The 27,248-nt window shown below is 39.2% G+C and overlaps 1 protein-coding gene across 4 annotated transcripts in view; it reads right to left on the reverse strand.

The window, feature by feature from the left end:
* SIMC1 (SUMO interacting motifs containing 1) overlaps nucleotides 1–16,719 on the reverse strand; it is a 90,701-nt gene extending 73,982 nt beyond the window's left edge. For 3 of the 4 annotated variants that reach the window (XM_057728678.1, XM_057728685.1, XM_057728695.1), the window contains exon 1: nucleotides 16,492–16,719. In XM_057728678.1, coding sequence (XP_057584661.1) covers nucleotides 16,492–16,620 — 129 coding nt within the window. In that variant the 5' untranslated portion in view covers nucleotides 16,621–16,719. The remainder of the gene's footprint in view (nucleotides 1–16,491) is intronic. The other variant, XM_057728714.1, reaches the window with a different exon arrangement.
* Nucleotides 16,720–27,248: the final 10,529 nt, after the last annotated feature.

Here is a 27,248-nt window from a genome sequence, read left to right on the forward strand (position 1 = left end):
TCAATGCAATCCCCATCAAAATCCCAATGGTGGGACTTCCCTGGCAGTCCAAGGGTTAAGAATCCTTGCTTCCACTGCACATGTGTTTGATCCCTGGTTGGGGAACTAAGATCCTGCATGCTGCGTGGTGTGGCCAATAAACTAACAAACAAAGTAAAGTTACACATAATGTAATCAGCAACCCCATGCTTCAGAATGTACCTTACAGTAATAAAGAACTAGTACACAAGGCCATATGCATATGAAGGTTCACTGCAAGGTTCACAGGGGCTGAAAAGCAGAAAAATTGAATGTCCATCAATAAAGAAATAGCTTTATTAAAAAAATCCCAATGGCATAGTTCACAGAAATAGAACAAATAATCCTAAAATTTGTATGGAACCATAAAAGACCCCAAACAGCCAAAGCAGTCTTGAGAAAAAACAACAAAGCTGAAGGCATTGCACTCTCTGATTTCAAACTCAGTATGATTTTGGCATAAAGTCAGACACATGGCTCAATTAAAAAAATAGCCCAGAAACGAACCCATGCATATATGGTCAATTAATTTATGACAAAGGAGTTAAGACTATACAATGGGGAAGGAACAGTCTGTTTAAGAAATGCTGCTAGGAAAACTGGGCAGCCACATGGAAAAGAATGAAACTAGACTACTATCTTACACCATACACAAAAATTAACTCAAAATGGATTAGAGACTTGAATGTAAGACTCAAAACCACAGAACTCCTAGAAGAAAATAGGCGGTAAGCTCCTTGACATTGATCTTGGTGATTATTTTTGTATCTGATTCCAAAAGCAAAGGAACAAAAGCAAAAACAAGTGGGATTATATTAAACTAAAAAGCTTCTGCAGAGCAAAGGAAACCATCAACAAAACGAAAAGGCAAGCTACTGAGAGGAAATATTTGCAAATCATGTATCTGATAAATGATTAATATCCAAAATAAATAAAGAACTCACACAACTCAATAATAAAAAACCAAAAATCTGATTAAGAAATGGACAGAGGACCTAAACAGACATTTTCCCAAAGAAGACATACAGATGGCCTATTCATGACATGAAAAGATGCTCAGTATCACTAATCATCAGGGAAATGCAAATCAAAATGACAATGAAATATCTCCTCATGCCTGTTACAGTGGCTCTTATCAAAAAGACAGGAGATAACAAGCGTTGGTAGGGATGTGGAGAAAAGGGCACCCTCATGCACTGTTAGTGGGAATGTAAATTGGTACAGCTGCTATGGAAAACAGTACAGAAGTTCCCCTGAAAATTAAAAATAGAACTAACATATAATCCATCCAGCAATTCTGCTTCTGGGTATTTATCTGAAGAAAATGAAAACACTAATTTGAAAAGATATATGCACCTCTGTGTTCACTGCAGCATTAGTTACAATAGCCAAGAAATGGAAACAACCTAAGTGTCCACTGATGGGTGAATAGATAAATATGTAGTGTGTATACACACACACACACAGACACACACACACACAATAGAATACTACTCAGCCATAAGAAAGTATGAAATTTTGCCATTTGTGACAACATGGATGGACCTTGAGGGTATTATGCTACATGAAATAGAAAAAGACAGACAGAAAAAGACAAATACCATATGATTTCACTTATATGTGGAATCTAAAAACAAAAACAAACACACAATACAAAATTCACAGGTACAGAGAACTGAATGGTGGTTGCCAGGAGGGTTGGGAGGGTGGGCAAAATGGGTGAAGGGGGTCAAGATGTATAAACTTCCACTTATAAAATAAATAAGTTATGGGGATGTAATGTTTAGCATAGTGATTATATCAATATTTTATAATGTGTTATATATTTTATATTATATAACAATATTAATAATTATAATATATAATAATATATCAATAATATTGTAGTGCATATTTGAAAGTTGCTAAGACAGTAAATCTTAAAAAAATTCTCATCACAAGAAAAAAATTTTTTTTGGTAACTTTGTATGGTGAATGATGGTAACTAGACTTATTATGGAGGTCATTTTGCCATGTATACAAATACTTCATTAAGTTGTACACCTGAAACTAACATAATGGTATATGTCAATCATACCTCAATAAAAAAATGATGAGGATTTTTAGAAAATGTGACATGACACTAAAGTTCATTTATAATGTGTGAAACTTTGATTAAAAATTTAAAACTTTGTTAATTAACTAGATGGGAAGAATCCTTTCACAATGCATATGCATATGAAACCACTATGATGTACACTTTAAATATCTTACAGTTTTGTCAGTTATACAACAGTAATGCTAAGATTTAAAATAAATAACTTAAAAAAAAGAGAAATGTGACAAAACTCAGAAAAACCCTGGACAATAATGAGCTGGGGACTAACACTACCCTAATTTTCATTGTATACCATTCTCTAGTATTTGAATTCTTTGGACCTTTTTTTTTTTAATGAATAAATCACGTTTTAAAAGCAATTTTAGGTTCACAGCAAAATTGACCAGAAAGTACAGAGTGTTCCCATATAACCCTTCTCCTCACATATGCACAACCTCCCCCAATATATCAGCATTCAGCATCACAGTGGTATATTAGTTACAATTGATGAACTTACACTGACACATTATCAACACCCAAAGCCCATAGTTTACATCAGGGTTTACTCTTGTTGCTCTACATTTTGTGGGTTTTGACCAATGTTGTATAATGACATGTATCTACCATTGCAGTATCACACAGAATAGTTTCACTGCCTGAAAAATCCTGTGTTTTGCTTATTCTGTTCTCCCTTTCCACTAACCGCTGGCAACCAGTAATCTTTTCACTGTCTCCATAGCTTTTACTTTTTCAGGTCATATTGTTGGAATCATACAGTATGTAGTCTTTTCAGATTATATATTACTAAGTAAAAAAAGCCATTTAAGTTTCCTTCAAGTATTTTCATGGCTTGACAGCTTATTTCTTTTTAGTGCTGAATAATATTCCACTGTCTGAATGTACCAGTTGACTTATCCATTCACTTACTGGAGGATATCTTAGTTGCTTCCAAGTTTAGGCAATTATGAATGAAGCTGATATAAACATCTGTATTCAGTTTTTTTTGTGTGTGTGGACATAAGTTTCAATTCATTTGGGTAAATACCAAGGAGCACAATTGCTGGCTTGTATGATAAGAATACATTTACTTTTATAAAAAACTGCCAAACTGTCTTCCAAATTTGCTGTACCATTTTGCATTCCCACCAGTAATGAATGAGAATTTCATTATTCCACATCCTCACCAGCATTTGGTGTTGTCAGTGTTTTGGATTTTGGCTATTCTAAAATCCAAATGTAGTAACACGTCATTGTTGTTTTAATTTGCAATTCCTTAACGGAATATGATGTTGAACATCTTTTCATACACTTCTTTCCTATCTGTATACCTTCTTTGATGATGTGTCTATGTCTTTTGCCCATTTTTTAATCAGGTTGTTCATTTTTTATTGTTGAGTTTTGAGTTCTTTGCATATTTTCAATAACAGTCCTGTATCAGATGTGCCTTCTGCAAATATTTTCTTCCATTCTGTGGCTTATCTTATTCTCTTGTCTTTCACAGAGAAGTTTTTAGTAGTAAAGTCCAGCTTAGCAATTATTTCCTCCATGGATCATGTCCTTGGTATTGTACCTAAAACATCATTGCCAAACACAAAGTCATTTAGGTTTTCTCCTATACTATCTTCTGGAAATCTTACAGTTTTGCATCTTATGTTTAGGTCTATGATCCACTTTGAGTTAATTTTTTTTAAATTTATTTATTATTTTATTGTCTGTGTTGGGTCTTTTTTTTTTTTGCTGTGCGCGGGCTTTCTTTTTTAGTTGCGGTGAGTGGGGGCTACTCTTCGTTGCAGTGTGCGGGCTCCTCGTTGCCGTGGCTTCTCTTGTTGCGCAGCTTGGGCTCTAGGTGCGCGGGCTTCAGTAGTTGCAGCACATGGGCTCAATAGTTGTGGCTCACGGGCCCTAAAGCGCAGGCTCAATAGCTGTGGCGCACGGGCTTAGTTGCTCTGCAGCATGTGGGATCTTCCCGGAGCAGGGATCGAACCTGTGTCCCCTGCATCGGCAGGCGGATTCTCAACCACTGCGCCACCTAGGAATCCCTTGAGTTAATTTTATGAAAGTTGTAAGGTCTGTGTCTAGATTCATTTCTGTGCATGTGAATCTCCAGTTGTTCCAGCACCATTTGTTGAAAAGACTATCTTTGCTCCACCGTATTCCTTTAGCTCCTTGTCAAAAGATCAGTTGACTATAGTAATGTGGGTCTATTTCTGGGCTTTCTATTCTGTTCCACTGATCTGTTTGTTTATCCTTTCACCAATACCACACTGTTTTGATTACTGTAGTTTGTAGTAAGTCCTGAAGTCAGGTAGTAGCAGTCCTCTGACTTTGTTCTTCTCCTTCAGTATTCAGTTGGCTGTTCCTTCTCCATATAAACTTTAATCATTTACTGATATCCACAAAATAACTTGCTAACATCTTGACTGAGACTGCATTGAATCTGTAGATCAGGTTCATAAGAACTGACATCTTGATAACAATGAATCTTCGAAGCTTCCCACGAACATGGAATATACAGTATCTCCATTTATTTATTTCTTCTTTGATATATTTTATCAGTTTGATAGTATTCCTCATATAGATCTTGTACATATTTTATGAGATTTATACTTGTGTTTCTTTTTTTAGGTTTTAATGTAAATGGTAATATGTTTTCAATTTCAAATTCCACTTGTTCACTTGCTGATATACAGGAAAGTGACTGACTTCTGTAAATAGACCTTGCATTCTACAATCTTGCTATTATGGCTTATTAGTTTGTTTTTGTTGTTGTTGTTATTGTTAATTCTTTTGGATTTTTTCCTACATAGGCGATTATGACATCTGTGAGTAAAGACAATTTTATTTCTTCTTTCCCAATCTGCATACTTTTTCTTGTCTAATAGCATTAGCTAGGACTTCCAGTACAATGCTGAAAAGCACTGGTGAGAGAGGATGTCCTCCCTTTGTTCCTGATCTTAGTGGGAAAATTTTAAGTTTCTTAACATTAAATATGAGAGTATTTTTGTAGATGTTCTTTATCAGGTGAGGAAGTTCCCCCTTTAATCCTAGTTTGCTGAGGTTTTTCTTTTGTTTTATTTAATTAGTTAATTAATTAATTTGGGGGGGCCATGAATCAGTGTTGGATTTTGTCAAACACTTTTTCTGCATCTACTAAGATGATAATATGATTATATGATGAAAAAATTTCTTCTTTAGCCTGCTGAAGTGACATTAACTGGTTTTCAAATGTTGAACCAGACTTGCATACCTGGGATAAATTTCTCTTGCTCATGTTGTAAAATTCTTTTTATACACTGTTGGATTCAATTGCTAATACTTTGTTAAGGATTTTTGCATCTATGTTTAATGAGATATACTAGTCTGTAGTTTTCTTGTAATGTCTTTATCTGGTTTTAGGGTATTAGGGTAATGCTGGCCTCAGAGAATGAGTTAGGAAGTATTCCCCCTGCTTCTATCTTCTATAGAGAACTGGTATAATTTCTTCCTTAAATGTTTAGTAGAATATACCAGTGAACCCATCTGGGCCTGGTGTTTTCTGATTTGGAAGGTTATCAATTACTGATTCAATTCCTTTAACAGATATAGGTCTATTCAGATAGTCTATTCATATACCTTTTATAACAAAAACTTTAAAGTTTAAAAGTTTTGATCATCCCCAAATTACCCTATAAATTTAATAAACTCCAAACAAAACTCCACTAGTATTTTTTAAAGGAATGAATAAGATGATTCAAACATTCCTTTGAAAGAGGAAAGGCTCAAGAATAACTCAAAGGGAAAACAAAAGATAAATAAGGAGGCTTTGCACTACTAAATATCAAGACAAACTACAGAGCTACAGTAATTAAAATATGTAGAAAATAGGTCCCAAATTATCTGGAAACTTAGTTTATGACACAGGTAGTTTTTCACATAATTGGGTAGATCATTCAATAGTATTAACGAGTTAACTTGTCATTTGAGAGTTTTTCCTTTCAGCAAAATTCTAAACAATTGAAAAGTTAGACCATTATATTTGGCACAAATCTAATGAGTTTGATAATATCTAGGTTGGCCAAAGTATAAGAAAACAGGTATTCTTAAACACTGTCCATATAAGAATATATATTACATCCTTTCTGAAGTGTAATTTGGTGGTTATATATCAACTAGTGATCTTAGTTGCAAGCAAAAAGAAATAATAATAAACTCTGACTAATTTAAGCACTATGGGAACTGATTAAGAATAATGGGGAGACTTCCTAGGTGGCGCAGTGGCTAAGAATCCACCTGCCAATGCAGGGGATATGGGTTCAATCCCTGCTACAGGAAGATCCCACATGCCACAGAGCAACTAAGTCTGTGGGCCACAACTATTGAGCTTGTGCTCTAGAGCCCGTGAGCCACAACTACTGAGCCTGTGTGCTACAAGTCCTGAAGCCCATGCGCCTAGAGCCTGTGCTCTGCAACAAGAGAAGCCACCTCGATGAGGAGCCCACACACCACAATGAAGAGTAACCTCTGCTCACGGCAACCAGAGAAAGCCTGTGTGCAGCAACAAAGACCCAAAGCAGCAAATAAATAAATTAAAAAAAAAAAAGTTAAAAAAAAAAAAAGAATAATGGGTAGCTCCTAGAATCTAGCAGAGAACCTAACAACCAAGTTTGGAGTCTACACAGCCGAAACTGATGCTCTAAACTATACTGGACAACTGAATACACCATTATCACTGTCAGTGGGCACAAACACCACAGCTTCCACGGCCAGCTATGCCCTGTGCGCTACCACTGCATGTAACTGCCACTATTGCCGCTGTCTCGTCAAAATGGAGTCCACCTTACCCTGCTTTTCCCCATCACCAGCTTCCAATTCAAAGTCTGGAGTAAGTACATCTGACTGGTATAATCTAGGTTCTATGTCCAAGCACTAGGTGCAAGGGAACCTGGGAATGTGAGTATCTGGCATTTCAGCTTTTTTAGCAGGAAATAGATTGTATATCCAAAGGTGGGAGTTTTACAAACACAGTTCTGAGTTTCAAATACTAGGATCCCACAAAGAATGACATTATGTCCACAACAGTGGTATACATGAAAATTATAAATACTTATTACTCTTTAACTCCAAAATTCCACTGTAAAGAACTTGTCCTACAAACGTATTCTTATGACCATGCAGGAAAATTCATCCCATCATAGTCTGTAATAGCAAAAAAATTAAAATCAATACTGGTTAAATAAATTATGGCATTTTTTTATACAAGAATAACATGCAGCTGATAAAATATTTATTGAATGAATACTCACTGTGTGCCAGGAACCAGGTTATGCACTGAGAATATCATTGTAAACAAAGAGGACAATAGTCTGAATGAGGTACCAATACTTTTTCAAATGCCTAAAATGTACTTAGTGGTTTAAAAATTAGTATGACTCCACTGGGAAAAAATTAGACATTTAGGTATGTTTGTGTACACACACAGAAAACTATTAGTTATCTCTGGAAAGCAGGAATGGAGGGGGTGGGTTCTTTCTGATGTCCTGAGTTTTTTGCCTCTTTAAAATTTTAAAATAATTTTTATAATTTAAAATGGGGAAATTTTATTTTTCAAATGATACAAATTGTATACCTTAAAAAACAAAACAAAACCCTGAGAACCCATTGGAGAGTACAGGGTTTCTTTCTGGAGTGAAGAAAATGTTCTAAAATCTAAAACAGAGGTTGGGACTTCCCTGGTGGCACTGTGGTTAAGAATCTGCCTGCCAAAGCAGGGGACCCGGGGTTGATTCCTGGTCCAGGAAGATCCCACATGCCATGGGGCAACTAAGCCTATGTGGCACAACTACTGAGCCTGCACTCTAGAGCATGCATGCCACGACTACTGTGCCCAAACACAACTAGTGAAGCCCACGCACTCTAGGGCCCGTGCTCCACAAGAAGAGAAGCCACCACACTGAGAAGCCCATGCACCGCAATGAAGAGTAGCCCCCACTCGCCACAACTAGAGAAAGCCTGCACACGTGCAGCAACGAAGACCCAACACAGCCACCCCCCCCCGCCCCCGCCAAAAAAAATAGTGGTGGTTAAACAACTCAGAGAATTTTATGGGTGAATTTTATGTATGGCATGGAATTATGTCTTAACAACACTATTAATGGGGAACCAGGCAAGTGACCTGCAGGCTTACATGGGAGCTGACCTTGATTTAAGATCCAAATTAGTCTGACATCTGATGTTTTAAATTAAAAATGTAGGTGAATTTTGCTTTCTACTCTATAACATATCCATGCTTTTAGTTCCAAAAATCTTTATAAAAATTAGCTTGGGATGTGAGCCATCATTTATACCTTGGCTCTCCCATCACAAAGGGTATTCTGACATACTGTAACATAACTTATCTCAGGGAGAAAGGATTCCTTAGAAAACCAATAATAAGAATTCTGTTTCTCCTTGAATAAGTAATTAATGAGCACCTACTATGTTTGAGGCATTAAGTATGTGGCTGTGTCCAGCAGGGAACTTGCAGTATTTGGGAGAAGGGGTTGACAGAGTGATTTTTTTTTTTAAATTAATTTATTTATTTATTGGCTGTGTTGGGTCTTCATTGTGGCACACGGGCTTTGCCTAGTTGCGGTGAGCGGCGGTTACTGTTCATTGCGGTGCGCGGGCTCCTCATTGCCGTGGCTTCTCTTGTTGTGGAGCACAGGCTCTAGGCGCGTGGACTTCAGTAGTTGCGGCACATGGGCTCAATAGTTGTGGTGCACAGGCTTAGCTGCTCTGCAGCATGTGGAATCTTCCTGGAGCAGGGATCAAACCCATGTCCTGCATTGGCAGGTGGATTCTCAACCACCGCGCCACCTAGGAAGTCCCAAGAGAAAGTGATTTAAAAAGTATTTTTAAAGTACATGATAGGGTTTAAAAAATAATTTGGGCATTAAAAAACAATGGTGAGTCTATTCTGTTAAAAACACACATTTGAAAAATAGAACTATACTTCGCAATTTGCTTTTTCCCACTTAACAATTACCAGCATCCCCAGAGGATGTTCCTTTGGGAACCTGGTGAAAGGCTTGCAAGTTCACCCTAAGATTTTCAAGACTGACACTAGTGGTGGTAAATCTGCTCTTTCAGTTAGCACCTGGTTGAACCTACTTCAGTTTCCTCAGCTATCAAATAGGGATAATAATAGTACCTACACCTCATGGGATTGCAGTGAAGAATACATGAGTCAATCCATGCAAAGCACTTAATGTGGTGCCTGGCATAAATGCCAGCTTTTCTTACTATGTGATGCTCACCATGATTAACATCGTCAACCCTATGTAGCCGACTATCACTCAGAATCAAAACACCAGCTCCTTGATAAGAAAGGCACAGGACCCAAACAAAGACAGTCTTAAAGTTTTACTGACTGCCAGGAAGGAAACCCTGTAAAATTAAACTATGCTTCCAATTAGGAAGACAATACTATTAAGATAGTAATCTTCTTTAATTAACTTACAAACCTAATGTAGCGGTTCTGAACCAGTGGCAATTTTGTCCCCCCCCCCCCCGCCGCCAGCAGACATTTAGCAAGATCTGGAGACGTTTTTGGTAGTCACAAGTGAAAGGGGTGTTACTGATGGCTGGCATCTAGTGGGTAGAGACCAAAGATGCTACTAAATATTCCACAGTGTGCAGGACAGCCTCCCACCACAAAGAATTATTTGGCCCAAAGAAACCCTGATCTAATGCAACTCTTGATAAGATGATACTAAAATTTGTGCTTCGAGGACTAAATGGTCACAGCAGACAAGACATTTTTGGGAAAAGAAAAGAAGAGGTATTTGCCCTAGTAGCTACCAAAGAAAAAAACAAAGAAAGAAAAAAAAAGAAAAAGAAAATTTATCAAACCACAAAAATAAGACAGTCAAGTTCTGGCATTGAAAACAGACAGACCAATGAAACATAATAGAAAACCCAGAAATAGATACAAGTGCATAAAATAATCTGGTATAAAAAATGTGTTTCAGATAAATGGATAAAAATAATTATTTAAGAAATGATTCCCAGACAAATTCTAATATCCAGAATGTTTCCCTCATACATCTGCAATCAGGATGCATCTAATAGTGTATATATTTCATGTGGTAGTTTCTTTTTTCTTGAAAAGCTGTTTATAAATCAACAGCAAGTCTTAGATTCAACATTTTCTTAGAAATAAGGCAATACAGTATATTGAAAATGGTATGCATACTTCATGCTATATAAAATGTTTCAGATGAATCAAAGAACTAAATGTTAAGAATGAGATAGTAAATGAACAATAATAAGGAAATAATAGGAAAATGAGGTAATAATAGGAAAATAATCTCAGGACAAGAAATATCTTTCTAAACACAAAACAAAGAAAAAAAGATGCACAAATACATGTGTAAAATGTAAAACTTCATTAAATAAAACATCACAAATAAAACATCACAAACTATAGATTTTTAAATTTAGTGTAATCCCAATTTTAAAAGTAAAAATTACTTGGAATTTGATTAAATGATTTCAAAGTTATCTGAAAGAATAAATATGCAAAATTAGTCAGAAAAATTCTAAAAAAGAAGAGCAATGAAAAGTTTCTTCTGCTTATTATTAAAATAGCATGTAACGAGGCCAGAATACAAAGTCCACAATGAGACACGAAGCTTATCAGCTGAAAAAGGTAATATTTCAAACCACCAGGTAAAAAGGATAGATAATTCAATGAATGATGTTGGGACATCTAACCATTAGAGAGAAAAATATTACATTACCATTTCATTCTTTTTTTGAAACTAATTCCAGATGGATTAATGAATTAAATGTAAAAAAATATATTTATAATATTAGGAGTGAGGAAAGTCTTTCTAAGTATGACAACAAAGACAGAAATCATAAAGGAAAAGGGTGACAGAACTGACTATGTAAAAATTTATAACCTCTTTAAAGAAAACCAAAGAAATCAAAAGTGGGGGAAAAAATGTAACGTAAGACACAGGGGGCTTTGTTAGTTTCCTAGTACAAATCACCACAAGCTGGCTGGCTTAAAACAACTGAAATTTATCCTCTCTCAGTTCTGGAGGCTCAGAAGTCCAAAATCAAGGAGTCTGCAGGAACATGCTCTCCTGAAGGCTCTAGAGGAAAATCTGTTCTGTGCCCTTCTCTTAGCTTCTGGTATCACCAGCAATCCTTGGTGTTCCTTCATTTGCAGCTGCATAACTCCCATTGTCACATGGTGTTCTTCCTCTGTCTTCACATCTTCTTATAAGGACACTAGTCACATCAGACTAAGGGCCCACCCTACTCTCTAAGATTGCATTTTCACTGATTACAACTGCAATGACTTCATTTTCAAATAAGGTCACATTGTGTAGTGGTGGTGGGGACTTCAATATAACCTATCTTTTGGAGGACTCAATCCAACCTATAAAAAATCTTTGGTATGTAAGTCAAACTGACAAATTAGTAAACAAACAAAGAAAGAAACAAACAACACCTCAATAGGACAAGAATAGGCAATTCACTCACACGCACTATGTGTGTATGTGTGTGTGTGTATATGCAGAGAAAGAGACTGCCAATATGTCTACCTCCAATAAACATGTGCACATGTCCAGCTCTACTACATGCCGAGCACACACACTGACCTCCAACCTCACTAGCTGCTCCTCCTCCCCTTGCCTTCCTCTGGGCTAGGCACTGTGGCATGCTCTAGGACTAGATCCTGGATGTCCTTCCTCTTGTAGACTGTCAGCCTAGATAAATTCATCTAGGTCAATGACTTTACTACAACCTATGTGCTTATGACACCAAATTAGTCAGAACCTTTCCCCTGGCCTCCAAACTCAGTACAAACATCATGCCTGGCATCTCCAGTCAGCTCTCCCACAGGCATCTTAAATTTAACACCTTTAAAAGAGAACTCTTGAATCTTTCCTCCAACTCTGTTCCTCCCCTCCTTCCTCATTTCAATGACTGACACCAGCTTGCATCCAGTTGCTCAGGTCAAAACCAGGGCACCATTCTTGATTCCTCCATTACCCTCATTAACCACATCCAAGGATCGGGACCAGTTGATTTTACTTCATAAATACCTTCCACATCCCTCCAGTCTTCCAGTTGCACCACCTACAAAGCTACAATTATCTCTGGTCTGGACTACTGCTGCAACCCCCAAGATGGATCTCGGACTCCACTTTTGTCCCCTTACAGTAAGGTGAAACTGGTTTGTTTGGGACAGCTTCAGTTTTTACCTATTGTTTGACACCCTGTCCAGTTAGCAATCCCTTTCATTTGCAAAAAGATCCCCGTTTGGATGATAAATTATACCTTCACCTTGCCTTACAGTCTTTTCTTCTCACTGTAGATAAAGTCACCTTTTAAAAATGTAAATCAGATCATGTTATTCTCCTGCTTAAAACCTTTCAGAGATTTCTAATTACATAAGAATAAAATCCAAGTTCCTTATTGTGGTCTACAAGGCCCTATATAACCTAGCCCACCTACTTCTTGTCTCTTCCAACACTCTCCTTCACTCAAATTCTAGTTCCACTGGCCTTTTGATTCCTCCAATTAGTCATGCCCCTTCCCATTGCCAAGCCTTTGTTTTTGCTGCACCCTTCACTGCTACTTTATTCCCCAAGATCTTCTCATAATAAATCTGTCATTTTGTTCTCTTATCAATTATTAACTCTTCAGAAAGGACCTCTTTGAAGACACAATCTCACGTTCCCAGTGCCGCCCAAGTTATTCCCTATTATGTTGTTCACTTATTTGTTAGTTTATTTATTGCTCTAATTTCCCCACTAGAATTTAGGTCCATTGTCATCTTGTTCACCTTTGGTACCAAGGGTCAGAGCGTGTGCTCAATAAGTATTTAATGAGAATGAATCACAACCCACAAAGAAAAAAATTAAAACCATGACAGCTGACAGAATCTGGCTATCAAATCAGCAAATGTTAAAAGAGCAAAAATGCCTTACTTTTCTTCCTAACACTCTGACATAATATTTATGTGATTGTCTACTCTTTGTCTCCCTCTGACTAAAATGAAATCACCACAAAAACAGGGACATGGTTTTGTTTCACAGCTGTATTCTTAGTAACTACAAAAGTTGCCTGGCACATAGTACGTGTTCAAAAAATATTTACATACTGAATAAATTGACAATATATAGGGATGACGAGGTAGTGGAGAAAGGGGTATGGTGAGAATATAACTGGTGCACGATTTCTGTAGGAAATTTGACAATATATATCAAAAGCCCTCCAAAGAGGGCATACTTTTAGACTCAGCAATCTCACTTCTAAAAGGAACTTATTCTAAACAGGTGAACAAAGGTACAGAGACTATTTATGAGGAAATTTCTCACTGAGTTGTTTATAATACAGAAAATTTAGAAATGGCAGAATAGGAAATTACATATATAGGAAAAGAGAAGTGTAATTATATAATTACACTTTCCTATAAATTTCATTTATAGGAAAAGTGTAATTATAAATCTGTACAATGAAATACATTAAAAATATTGGTGAAGATGTGCATTTACTGATGCAGAAAGAGATAAAAAGTATATTAAGAGAAAAAGGCAAACTGAAAACAATGAAGTATTGCAAAACTCCATTTTTGCAAAAACATATGGGGGAGACACGGGTATGCATGAGTGCATACTGGCATTTACAAACAGAAGTTTAGGCAGGCATACTTCAAAATGTTAACACTGGTTATCTTTGGATGGTGAGATTAAAGGCAATTTAAATTTTCTTCTATATACATTTCTCAGTTTTTTGTAATTAGGCCAACCAAAATTATCTGAATATGTTCTGCTTTTATAAGCACGAGGAAAAAAAAGCAATAAATATTATTTAAAAAAAACACTGAAACATATCATCAACTTACTGACGACTAAAACCCAGGTTAAGAGCCAGGAGTTCAGAAACATCCTTCAGCATTGGAGATGGCTTTCTGATTTCCTGAATTCAAGCAAGTTGTTTCCCCTCAGTCAATATTTGTAAAAAAGAAAAAAATAATTACAAAACTTGTTTCTTTTATTTCACTGCTTGCCAAGCTTGAGAATCAGCACAAAGTGTAGCAAAAGCTATCATTTATGCTGGGCATTTTCCTTGCATTGCTTCATTAAATACCTTCTAATGGTCCCACCAGGTGAGTATTAATGTTCTCAAATGTAAAAGCTGAGAGAGATGACAGAACTTGCCAAAGCTCACACGGCTAATGGTGGGGGGTGGGGCAGGGGAGTTCCTGACTTAAACAGTGGTTTCTCGGACCTCAGGGCCTTTAGGAAAAGCTGGACAAAGACGCTTTTGGCTTTATAACCTGCAAGTCTCTTCATGCCTCTGATCTTTTGTGTGATTATCCTACCACCCTTATCTAACTTGCAAGAAAGATAAAAGGAGAACCAGCCTGGGGTTTTTAGAAAGCTGGAGTAAGTGTTTGGAGAAGCGAGACTTACACTGGGTACTACTCTGGAGCTTGCCCTTCATTTCTCTTCTACTCAAAAGGCTCCGGAAAAAAAAAAAAAAAAAAAGGCTCTGAATCAGAATGCTTGGTTGGGTGGTCACAGGGGAGGAGGCAGTTTGTGAGTGCCCCTATGTATGTGTGTGAAGGGTCACAGCACACACGACAGACTGGGATAAGGATGACATCTGGGCACTTCAAGAAGGAAGCTGGCCCAGGATGAGGGAAGATGAGCACCACTTGGGAGGAAAGGACAAAGTTAGTAGGAAGGACAAAGTTAAAGGGGGATTGAGAGAAGGAGGAATAGGAAAGCGGAGAAGAGGCAGTTGGGAATTATTCTGCAGTATGTTTTTCTTCCACCTTTTTTCTTTCTATATTCTTTCCCTTGATTATCTCAGTCACAATTAGACCTTCCATGCTCCTTTCTCTGTAGATGATTACCAAATCTCTCCAGTCCTGACTTTTCTCCAGAGTTCACGTCTCCGAGGTCCAAAATGAATGCAGCATTCCCTCCATCCCAAGCCTGCTCCTATTGTATTTGCTCTCATCATCAAACATCCATGTAAACGGCTCCCTCCCCCATTCCATCAACCATTCTTTCATCCAACAAATATTTATTGGGGATCTCGTATGTCCCCCACCCTGTCACAGCACTAGGGACATCCATTCTTTTCCCAAGTTGGGTCACTTTTACCTTGAAAATCACTTGTCTGTCCATCTCATCTAAATGCTTTACTGAAATTTTCTGAGAACCCCTCTGGCTTGAACCAGGTTAACATAGCCCTATAAGTTAACTGGTTTTGCTTGCCATTCATTCTATAGTGACCTCCTAGATTTAGCATTATACTGGGACACAGAAGTGGCTCACAGGGGAGGCTTAGGGACTACAAACGCTGGGAAGGGGACTGGAGGAGCAGACGCTAGATTTGACTTGATGGAATATTTGCATACGAAGAAAGGCGTTTACAAATAACATCAGCGTGAGAATTCTGTTATTTCTGGGGTGTGGCTTTCGGAGGCTGGGAAGCTTGTTGTAAGTCTGATGCTGACAGTCTCCTGATAGAGAGAAAGCCCTGCCCACCTCCCATCCCTTGAGTGCTCAGTAGCCACCTGTTGATTATACCACCTTCTATGGTAGAAGCCACGAATGCTGTGTTCTCCACCGTATCCCCAGCTCTTAGAACATCTGGCCCATAGTAGGGGTTCAATAAATATCTGTGGAGGATTCTAGAAAGGCAGGGACCACAGATGTTTTATTCACTATTTTAGGAAGAAGGACAAAGAGCCTGAGGAAAAAAGGAATCGTGCAAGATGTTTCCCTCCCTATTCTTTTAGAGCTTGGTAAATGTTTGCTAGGCGAAACAGACGGCCCTCCTGCACAACTCCAAAATCGGGCCCCTCGCTCGGCTGCCAGGCCCTGGAGCGCGGCCACCATCTGGCCCAGGCCCCAGCTTCCCTCCCCCCCTCCCCGCCCGGGCTCCTGTTACCTCCCTGCACACATCTGTACCCACCACAAGCCAAACAATTACACGCTCCCGCGTCCTCGCCGCGAGGTCCAGGACGCCCCCCGGCCCCCGTGTGCCCCCCGCCCCCGCCAAGGCTCGGGGAAGCCCGCCGCCCGGCCTGAGGCCGCCGCCCGCCGTGGGCTCCGGCACCCCCTGCCCCGGGCGCGCCAGGACCTCGTCCATGTGCTCGGCCGCCACTCTCCAGCCTCAGCCCGCTCTGCCTGCAGCGCCGAGCCCCGGAGGCCTGGCCTCCCGCCGGGGCCCGCCGCGCTCCACGGGGCCGCACACGCCGGGACGGCTGTAAGGCGGGAAGCGGCTGCGGCTGTGAGCCGCCCAGGGCCGGGCGGGGGGGCCGCGGGAGGCAGCGGGCCGAGCCGAGAGGGGCGCTGCGGCCGCGGCGGGGCTCGGCGACAGGCGGCTCGCTCACTCACCACGGTCCGGCGGGGCAGCGCGCCGGGGGTCCGGGACAGGGCCCGGCGGAGCCTCCGCGCCCGGCCCGAGCGGGTCCCCCCGGAGCTCTCGGAGCCGCTGTCGTCCGAGATCACGATGAAGTCCTCCATGGCTGCGGGTCCCGGCCGAGCCAGCGCGCGGGCGGCCGGCGACCCGGGCGGCTGCGGCGGCGGCGGCGACTTCGGTTCCTGCTGCTGAGGAGGCGGCGGAGGCGGCGACGGAGGCGGTGACGGAGGCGGTGGCGGCGACGACGACAACCGGGGCCATCCCCCCGCCGGGCCCGCCCCTTCCCGCCCCGAGCCCCGTCCGCCCCGCCCCTCTGGAGCCCCGCCCCCTAGCGGCCCGCGGTGAGCAGCCGGGTCAGGGCCGCGGTCACAGTGCTTGGCGGTGTCACTCGTTCTACCTTCCCGGGGGTGGGGGGAGGGGGAGAGAGAGAGAATCAAGTCGCAGCCGGCTCAGGCCGGTGTTGGGGGAGGGCGTGCGGGACGCCGAGGCTGTGAGGGCGTCTCCAGCTGTTTCCAACTGACTCAAGTGTGAAGTGAGGTGTGAACAGGCCTCGACTGACTAAACGGGAGAGGGTCCCTCGAGGGTGGGGCCTGGCCTCGGCCTGGGGGGGTGGGGAGGGTAGAGGGGCCCGCGACTGACTGGGGGCCGGTGAGCTGTCCTCTCGCTGAGTGGGGGGAGAGAGGCCCCACTTCTTTGTGCCCATGTACAGGTCTCTCTGTAGGATCAATTCCTAGATGTGGAATTATGGGGTCAAAGGCGATGTTCCTTTTGTTTCCATGGCCAAGTTACTCTCCTAAATTGTACCAATTTGGGGTTTCACCAACAGTCTGTGTCACTCAGGAATTTCCACTGTGAGCTTTAGAGATTTGTTCCGTTGGTAGCAGGATCAGAAAGTGACAAAAACGCACAGAGAAGCGATGAAGGAGCAGACATCATGAATAATTAGATGTCAGGAATGAGCCAAGTTATAAAGATGAGAAAAGATACAACCAGTGGAGGGAGAAGTGGCAGGTGGTTGGCCGCAGAGCAGGAGCGTTAAAATCAGGATAGGATCTGTGTTACAATAAATGTGGGGTATTGACCACATCTTGCCGCTCAGGTTCTAGCAATTTGGCAAAATGTACTAACATATCCAAAGGAAAATGTGTTTATCCGAACGGGGATTGGTTCCTGAAGGAATGGTCATCAGGTGCTATCTAAGCGCTGTCTAGGGCAGCGATTCTCAAGCTTTAGTGACCATCAGAATCACCCAGGAGGCTTGTTAAAACACAGGTTGCTGGGCCCCACCCCAGAGTTTCTGACTTAGTAGGTATGAGGTGTGGCCGTCCAACTTTCATTTCTAACAAGTTCCCAAGTGATGTTGATGCTGCTACTGTGGGGACCACGCACTGAAAACCACAGGTCAGTGGCTAACAGATTTCAGATGTTCTGGTGGTGTGTTTGCAATCATCCTTGTTGTGAAGGTATTCATTAAGTTGTCTTCAACAAATGCCATTCAACATTTAGCTTATTTAACTTTTTTCTAGGCTTCTGTGACTCGGCACTTCTGTTACCACTTCTTTTCATTCTCCTTACTGACTCCTACCCCTCTAACTCACTCCTTACATCATGGTGTTCCTCATGATGGAGTTTCTTCGCGTACCTCTCCCTACACAATGTCAACCATTCCCATGCTTTAATGATAATTTTTATTCCAGTGACTCCCATATGTTTATCTTCAGCCCAGTCCTGTCCTCAAAGCTCTGGATGTATATATCCATATATCTATGGAACCTCATAGGCATCTCAAGTTGAGGCATCTCAAGTTGAGGCATCTCAAGTTGAGGCATCTCAAGTTCAACTCCAAAACTGAACTCAACCTCTGTCCCCCTACCCTGCCCGCCAAAAATAAAGCTTGCTTCTTCTCTATGTTCCCTACTTCAGTGACTGGTGGTACCACCAGCCAGGAATTGCTTAAGTGAGAAATCTGAAATTTATTCGCTCAACAAATCCTGTCTCTTTAACCCCTAACTATTTCTTGCACTCACGTGCTTCTTTTGGTTTCTGCTCTTATGATTTTAGGCAAACTAAGATCACCTCTGGTCTAGTCTACTGCCGTAGCCTCCTATCCAATCTTCCTGAATCTATTCTTGTCCTCTTTCATTCCTTCTTCCACACTCAGCCAAAATGCTCTTTAAGAAAGTATGTAATCAAGCCCCTTCAGTGGCTTGCTAATAACACTATGCCTCAGTGTGCTCAGGCTGCCATAACAAAATACCATAGACTGGTGGCTTAAACAACAGAAATGTATTTTCTCACAGTCCTGGAGGCTGGGAATTCAGATTCAAGATTGAGGTGTTGGCCAATTCAGTTCCTAGTGAAGACTCTTTCCTTGGGTGGCAGAGTTCTCAGTGTATCTTCAAATGGCATTTCCCCAGTGGGTGCATGCAGGGAGAGGGCAAGGGTGAGGGAGAGATTTCTTCTTAAAAGACCACTAATTCTATCATGAGGGCTCCACCCTCATGCCCCAATCTAATCTAACCTTAATTACCTCCCAAAGGCCCCATTTCCAGATACCATCACATTGGGGGTTAGAGCTTCACCATATGAATTTTGGAGGAACACAAACATAACATGCTATGAACTTCTAAATATAAGGGCAAATATAAATAATGTCTTTTTCATAGATTATGTAAATAAATGTTATTTTATATAGTAAATAGATGATATGTTTACATATAGTAAATATATGATTTCACTGTAAGTAAATTTTACCTTAAAAAAAGAAAAATGGTAAAATTTTTGCGGTTTATGATATACATGGTATAGCGTTAAGGAGTGAAGTGTAATGAAGTCTGCAAGTTACTTTGAAATGCATCAAAAATAAGATGGATGAATGTATAGGTGGATAGATATGGATGAAGTAAATATAATAAAACGTTAACATTGTCAAATACATGGTAGTTATATAGGTGTTCACTTTTACCTTTTATGTATATTTAGATGTTTTCATATTACGTTGAGAAAAAAATTAAGAAACTTTATAATTTTACCGCTATTTTAAAAAATTAAAAGAGAGATTATAATGAACTCCGTGTGCCCATCATCCAGCTTCAAGAATTATCAATCTTTTTCTATTTCTGTTCCTACCTACTCGCTCACCCCTACCTTCCTGAATTATTTTAAGGTAAATGTCAGACATCACATTGTTTATTCTGCAGACATTTCGGTTTGTATCTTTAAAAGATAAGGAACCTTCATTCATCAAATTATTGTTGAGCACATATACTGTACTCAAGGGATACAATAGTGAACAACAGGGACATGGTCTCTGACCCATGGTGCTTGTAGTTTATGGGGAAGACAAACAATAAACTAGTAAATAATTATAGATTATGATAAGTATTCACTATATAGCCAGTTTGAAGTGATTTAATTTTTCCCCCCAATAATCACTCTCTTTAGAAATTCACTTACTCTGTTTAATGGATTCCCTTAAGAATATTCTACTCTGGTCCCATAACTGTACAGTTATTTTCAGTAACTAATACAGTCCCATGCCAAGTATTATGCCTTAGGCCTGCCCATTTAAATTCTTTAATCTCTTATTTAATTCATAGCTCTTCCCGTTCTCCTTGTGCAGGTGGACTTGTGGCTACAACAGTTCTTAGTGGAGGGAGTGGTAATGTCATTCCCTTTCTCTCTGCTTTGTTCCTGCTCCTTCTAAGTAGTGATAAGGCGGAAGAAGAAATGTTCTCTGCAGGATTGTCCATGAAGAGTTGTCTGTTCTTTCTCTTCTGCTTGTTGCTACTTCAGTAACAGTTCTCCCAGTGTATCAGATGCCAACTCTTTTACTTGGACTGGGCACATTGTTGCTTTCTGGGGCATCCCCCTGCACACTCTCTAATGTAGGAGGGGTCAGTCTCAACCCTTTCTCCAGGACAGCCCCACCAGTCCCTGCCAGGGGCAGTCTAACATATAGCCATTTGTAGGGAAATCCTTGTCTGGAGGGGCTTCTCTGGGAGTGTCAGCAAGGGCCTCAAGCCTCAGCCACCCTTTGTGCTCTCCAGTTGACTCACCCATGGAGAATTTACATGCATAACTCAAGGAGGAAGGGAGGCAGGCACCTCCCATCTTGGTGCCCTTCTCTTAGCACCAACTGAGAAAAGACAAAGACAAATACTCTATGATCTCACTTTTATGTGGAATCTAAAAACACTGAACTCATAGAAAATGAGAGAAGAGAATGAGAGAAGAGAGAAACTCTCTTCTCCCTTCCTTCACCCCCAGGGACATCAGGGGCTTGTCCAGGGCAAAAGTTCAGTGACTTTCAGACAAGTTCTCAGCTTGGGGAGTGGAGAGAGGAGTAGTTTTCTGCACTTTAAACTTGTGGGAAGGGAATGAGAGAACAAGAGGAATGGTTTCCATCTTCTTTAGCTAGAAGCAATGGATGGTTGCCATCTACAATAAATAAAGTTCATTCATGGATATATGAACTAATTGGAAAAAAATTGAAATATCTGCTTCTGTTTCAGAGTTTATGATAAAGTGATTAATATTAGTAACTGACTTTCAAGCATACAAATAGTGACTAGCCTTTAGGGGTACAACAGTGTTCTGATTGTATATGAGAAGGATATCTCATCAGCCATCCTGCCTGAAACAAGAAATATAGAGTCCCTGGTTGTGTAATATGAGTACACTTGAAAAGTTCCCTGTCCTTATCTGGCAGTCCAGATGGATGAATACTGGCCCTGAAGTTACCTTTCTTAAAACTGTAAATAGTGTCACTTAGGTTTCTTGGCCATCGTGGATCTGTCTTGAAATATGCTGTTTACCTAAGACTTCCAAATTTATGATTATGTCTTTTTCAGAATTTAGTCTATGTGTATTTTTCTCTTTCCTCTGGGTGTCTTGTCTTATTTTTTCCAGATTTATTGAGAGATAATTGACATAAACATTGAATAAGTTTTAGGTGTACAATGTGGTGTTTTTATATATGTATGTATTAGAACATGTTTACCACAATAAGGTTAGTCAGCACATTCTTTACCTCACATAATTATAATTTTGTTGTTGTTATGGTGAGAATAGTAAAGCAACTTTTAAGTATGTAATATAGTATTATTATCTATAGTCATCATGCTGTACATTAGATCCCTGGAACTTATTCATCTTATAATTAAAAGTTTGTACCCTTTGACCAACATGTCTTCGTTTCACCCCCAACCCCCAAGACCCTGGCAACCACCATTCTAATCTCATTTTCTATGAGTTTGGTGTTTTTAGATTCCACATATGAGTGAGATCATAGAGTATTTGTCTTTCTCTGTCTGAATTATTTCACTTAGCATAATGCCCTCAAGGTCTATCCAGATGGTCACAAATGCTAGGATTTCCTTCTTTTTTTATGGTTGAATAATATTTGTGTGTATGTTTTTCAAGGTGGCACTTCTTCATAGACTTATTCCCCTCAGCTCATATATAAATTGGGATGATAATGCACTCATTTATTCCTCAAGTATATACCCTATTTAATGAGTGCCTACTAGGTGCCAGGCACCTTCTTAGGGGCTGGGGAGGCAACAGTGAACAAGACAGCCCTGGCCTCTATCCTCATAGAGCTTAGCAGTGAAGAAGGTGTCTCTAGTTTGTGAATGAAGAAAACAAATCCTGATCCCTTACTTTCTTCTTTTAAAATAATTTTTAATTAAACATTTATAGTATGTGAAAAAAATATGTGAAAATGGAAATCAAAACTACAATGAGATACCATTTCACACCCATTAGGGTGGCTTATTATTTAAATAATAATAAAAAAGGAAATAAAATTTTTGACAAGGATGTGGAGAAATTGGAAGCCTCATGCATTGCTGGTAGGGATGTAAAGTGGTGCAGCTGCTGTGGAGAACAGTTTGGCAGCTCCTCAAAAAGTTAGAATTACCACACTATCCAGCAGTTCTACTCCTAGGTATTTTCCTAAAAGCCTTGAAAGCAGAGACTCAGATACTCATCCACCAGTCTTCATAGCATTATTCGTAATAGCCAAAGGTAGAAATCACCCAAGGGTTCATCAGCAGGTAAATGGTATATCCACACAATGGAATTCTATTCTGCCTTAAAAGAATGGAAATTATGACATATGCTACACCATAGATGAAAGTTGAGGAAACCATGCTAAATATAATAAGCCGGTAACGAAGGGACCAAATGTTGTATGATTCTACTTATGTGAGTTACCTAGAATAGGTAAATTCATAAAGACAGAAAAATAGGATAGCGGTTATCAGGGGTTGGGGCGGGAGGGAAATGGGTAGTTATTTAATGGGTACAGAGTTTCTATTTGGGATGATGAAAAAGTTCTAAAAGTGAGGAGTGGTGATGGTTACATAATATTGTGACTGTACTATGCCACTGAATCAAACACATGGCTAAAATGTAAATTTTATGTATATTTTAACCACAAGAAAAATATGTGAATACTTTCCTTTTATTAAAAAATTGAAACATTATAGACAAGGTGGCCTCTCTTTGACCACCTCCTCCAACCTGATTCCAGTTTCCCCTCTTCAGTGCTTCTGTTTACTCCTCTAGAGCTTTTATTTTAAAAAAAATTTTTTAAATTTTTTTATTTACCTGTATTCATATGTACTTATCAAAATGACAAGTATTTTCAGCTTTATCCAAAAAAGCATGTCTGCTTTAGTATAGAGATTTGAAACCACGATTTGCAGTAAAAATGCTAAGCAGCAGGGCTTCCTGGCTTATTAATGGGGACATTTTTGGTGGATTTACATCATTAAAAGGTTTTTTTGTTTTTGTTTTTTTCTCCTTTTTCTTCTTTTCATTGTGGCAGGGTCAGTGCCTGCAGACCCACTTTTGTTTATGCTAAATCTGGCTGGCTCAGGTTACTCTCCTGCCCTAGGGAGCACTCGGTTCCCCTTACTGGACCAGGTATGAACTCCCAGTTTCGAGTCACTCCTAGGTTTTACGCTGGACTGCTTTAGTAGGCAGCCCCACACCATGCATAACTTTATTTACATCATTTCCTTACCCTTTCCCTGTTCCCATTCCAACTCCTAGTCTGCTAAGCTACCAAGTCAATGTCAGAGTTTATATTAAAATTTTGTCCTCTCTATGTTCAAGGATGATGCATCATTTTGAGAAAATTAAGGCAATTTAGCATAGTTACAAAACAGAATGTGTAATAGCATTGCACTTTGATAGTATCTTTCCAGACATTTCTTAATGTCAATACCCACAGGTGCCAACACATAATTTTATATAAATGGGATCATACTATGCACGTTGTATTGCAATTGGCTTTTTTAAATTAAAAAAAAAAAGTCCTTACAGTTTTCTGTGTCAGTGAATATAGATCTACAATATCCATTTTTTGACTCATGAGAATATTTTAAAAACAGTATGAGATTTGATCATTTTTTATAGAAAAGCACAAAGAAGCAAACATTCTGCTATCCCTGATAGCCTACAGGGAACAGTTTGTTAAATTAAAAGAAACACATCTATGAGATTAGAAAATTCGTACTATAAAAAGTTACAAAATAAAAAGTGAATGTTGAGAGCTACCTCCCTTTCCTAGTTCATCTTCCCAAGGCTAAAATTTTAGCCTTTATTTACAGATACTTACTTCTATCTTTCTGTCTCCTTTTTGTGTTTAACACAAAAGATCATAGCATACACAGTTATTTACTTTGCTTTTGTCATTCAATATGTTATAGGGATAGTTCCCTAACTGCAAGGTATAATAATATAATATAATACATATATTTCTTTTTTTTAAAATAAATTTCTTTATTTATTTATTGGCTGCATTGGATCTCCGTTGCTGCACACGGGCTTTCTCTAGTTGCTGCGAGCGGGGGCTACTCTTCATTGTGGTGCACAGGCTCCTCATTGTCGTGGCTTCTCTTGTTGTGGAGCACGGGCCCTAGGCGCGTGGGCTTCAGTAGTTGCAGCACATGAGCTCAATAGTTGTGGCTCATGGGCTCTAGAGCATAGGCTCAGTAGTTGTGGGGCACGGGCTTAGTTGCTCCGCAGCATGTGGGATCTTCCTGGCTCAGGGCTCAAACCCCTGTCTCCTGCATTGGCAAGCAGATTCTTTACCACTGTGCCACCTAGAAAGTCCAATACATATATTTCTGAGCTGCATGAAAAGTCATTTGTTAGAATGAGCCACAATTTATTTAATCAGTTCCATATCATGGTAATTTTGGTTGTTCCTAGGGTTTTGCTTGTTTGTTTGTTGTGTAGTTTAGATTTTACTCCTACCAACGTTACAGGAATATCTATGTACTTATCTTAACAAGTCTTGCCAGCATATCTACAGAGAAAATCCTAAGCATTGAGGCCTGGGTTAAAGGATATATGTGTTTTACATGGTGACAGAAATCACCAAATTATTATCCAGAAAGGTTGCACCAAACAAAATGCCAACAAAAGCTTTTGAGTGCCTGTTTCCTAAAATTCCATAAGGATTGGTTATCAAAAAATTTAGTTGTTGCCAATCAAATGCATTAAAATTGGTATCTTGTTCTGATTTGCAGTTACTTTATTATGAATGAAATTGGGATACTTTAAAAATGTTCATTGGCCATTTGTAGTTTTTTTTCTTGAAACTGTTCATATGCATTCACTATTTTTTTCTCCCGGGCTGTTCATCTTTTTCAATAGTTATCAGTAGAATTTGTATGAATACCTAATGTTTATTGAGCAAAGTATTACATTATTTTATGATTTATTCAACTACCTAATAATGAACACAGGATGTTTACAATATCATACTGCAGTTTCAAGTATTCTTATATTTATATACTTATCTGGACCAAATATCTCTTTAAGTTAGATTTAGAGAAATGGAATTCCTTATTTAAAGCCAAATTCTTTGTCAGAATTTTCAAAATAGCATTGTTTGGTGGGGGAATGGTCCGGGGGAGAAAAAAAAGAAAGAGAAACTAAATAGTTCCTCCTAATTGCAAGGCTAATAAGCTCTGAATTAGAGTTGAACTATTAGACTGACTGATGAGGTTATCATCTAGTTGTTTTCATCAGTAAGCTTCTTAAAAATCCTAAATCTCCTTCTCTATTTGTGTGCCCAGACCTCCTGGGAGTCTGTAAATTCTATGGAGAAAAAAAGAAAATAACTAAACTAACTTTGTAATTTTCAGGTGAATAATAGTATTTAAAAATTGTAAGCATATTCTGAATCATTTTATGGCCATGCAATTTTAATATTGGCTTTACATTTCTGTTTACAGTTGTCTGAGTTGGTACATACTGTTTGAAGGAACATTTGGCATTATGGTAGTTCATGAATTTAAATTGAATGGAGGAAAATAGTGGGAGAATTGAGTGAGGTGGGCTCCTGGGGAAGCAGAGTTCCAAAGAAACTGTGCACGGAGCAATCCATTAAATTAAAAGAATGTAGAAAACTATTTGGGGGAGAATGAATTACTTAAATCCTGTCTTTGTAGCTAATGATTTGTTCATTAGCAGTAAGTATAGTAGAAAATATAGAGTGAAGAAATTTTACATTTCTGATTTGAGTGATAATTGGTTTAGGGTACCAATTCAGGCCAAATTGCGTTAATGACCACAGTGCCAGCCTCAGGTTTATAGGAATTATCAGGATTTTTAATTTTAACTGCATGAAACTAGGCATTCCAGGGTTTCTTGGGTGGGCTGCCTTAAATTAGTAAAGAAATGAAATTATTAATACCATTTTGTATAACATGATTATCTGAACAGGTGTTTTCTGCATTTGTATTCTTGACAAAATCAGACAAAAATTGATGTGTTCTCATTTATTGACCAAATATGAATTTATTTGATTGTTATGAGGATCTCTCTCTCTCTATATATAGATATATATATAGACACACACGTATAAAACATTAATCTATTTTTCTTTTTTCCAATGTTACTTTCTTCAGGAAAAAAATCTGAGATGAAACTACGACTTAAATTTTCCTTTGTCCTTGTTACCACTTCATTCAGTTTTACACACTCATTTGCAATGATATTATGACTAGAGTTTTGATTTCTACATTTCACTTAGCATATGCCATAAATATTTTTCTATGTTTTCATCTGACTTTATTCTTATTTCCCTTTGCCTTGTATACTCTTTCTTGACGACCATCATGTAACCAGTGTCATTTGCCCAGGTATATGAGCCCACGCATTTTTCTCCATAACCATGTAAACATCTACAAGTATATATAATGTACACACACATATAAATAAGTACATAAAAATATATAGAAAATTGCGAATTTGTCATTTGCTTTTACAAAAGTGAGCTCATAAACCATATGTATTTCTCAGTTATATCCTTTCTTGCTCAATTCATCAGGGCAGCCCACCAGAGCAGGAGCTATAAATCCAACCTGATTTTAAAAAAAAAATATTTGTTTATTTGTTTGGCTGCACCGGGTCTTAGCTATGACATGTGGAATCTTTGTTGCGACACGTGGGATCTTTTTTTCAGTTGCGGCATGCGGGACCTTTTTTTTTGTTTGTTTTAGTTGTGGCATGCAGGCTCTTAGTTGCAGCATGTGGGATCTAGTTCCCTGACCAGGGATTGAATCCAGGCCCACTGCACTGGGAACATGGAGTCTTAACCGCTGGACCACCAGGGGAGTCCCCCAACTTGATTTTTTAATAGCAACATAGTTAAACACACTACACGTGTATACATAAATTAATGTATATCCTTCCTTTATTAGTGCAA

Source organism: Hippopotamus amphibius, chromosome 1, assembly GCF_030028045.1.
Source record: "Hippopotamus amphibius kiboko isolate mHipAmp2 chromosome 1, mHipAmp2.hap2, whole genome shotgun sequence".
NCBI classification, from domain to species: Eukaryota; Metazoa; Chordata; class Mammalia; order Artiodactyla; family Hippopotamidae; genus Hippopotamus; species Hippopotamus amphibius.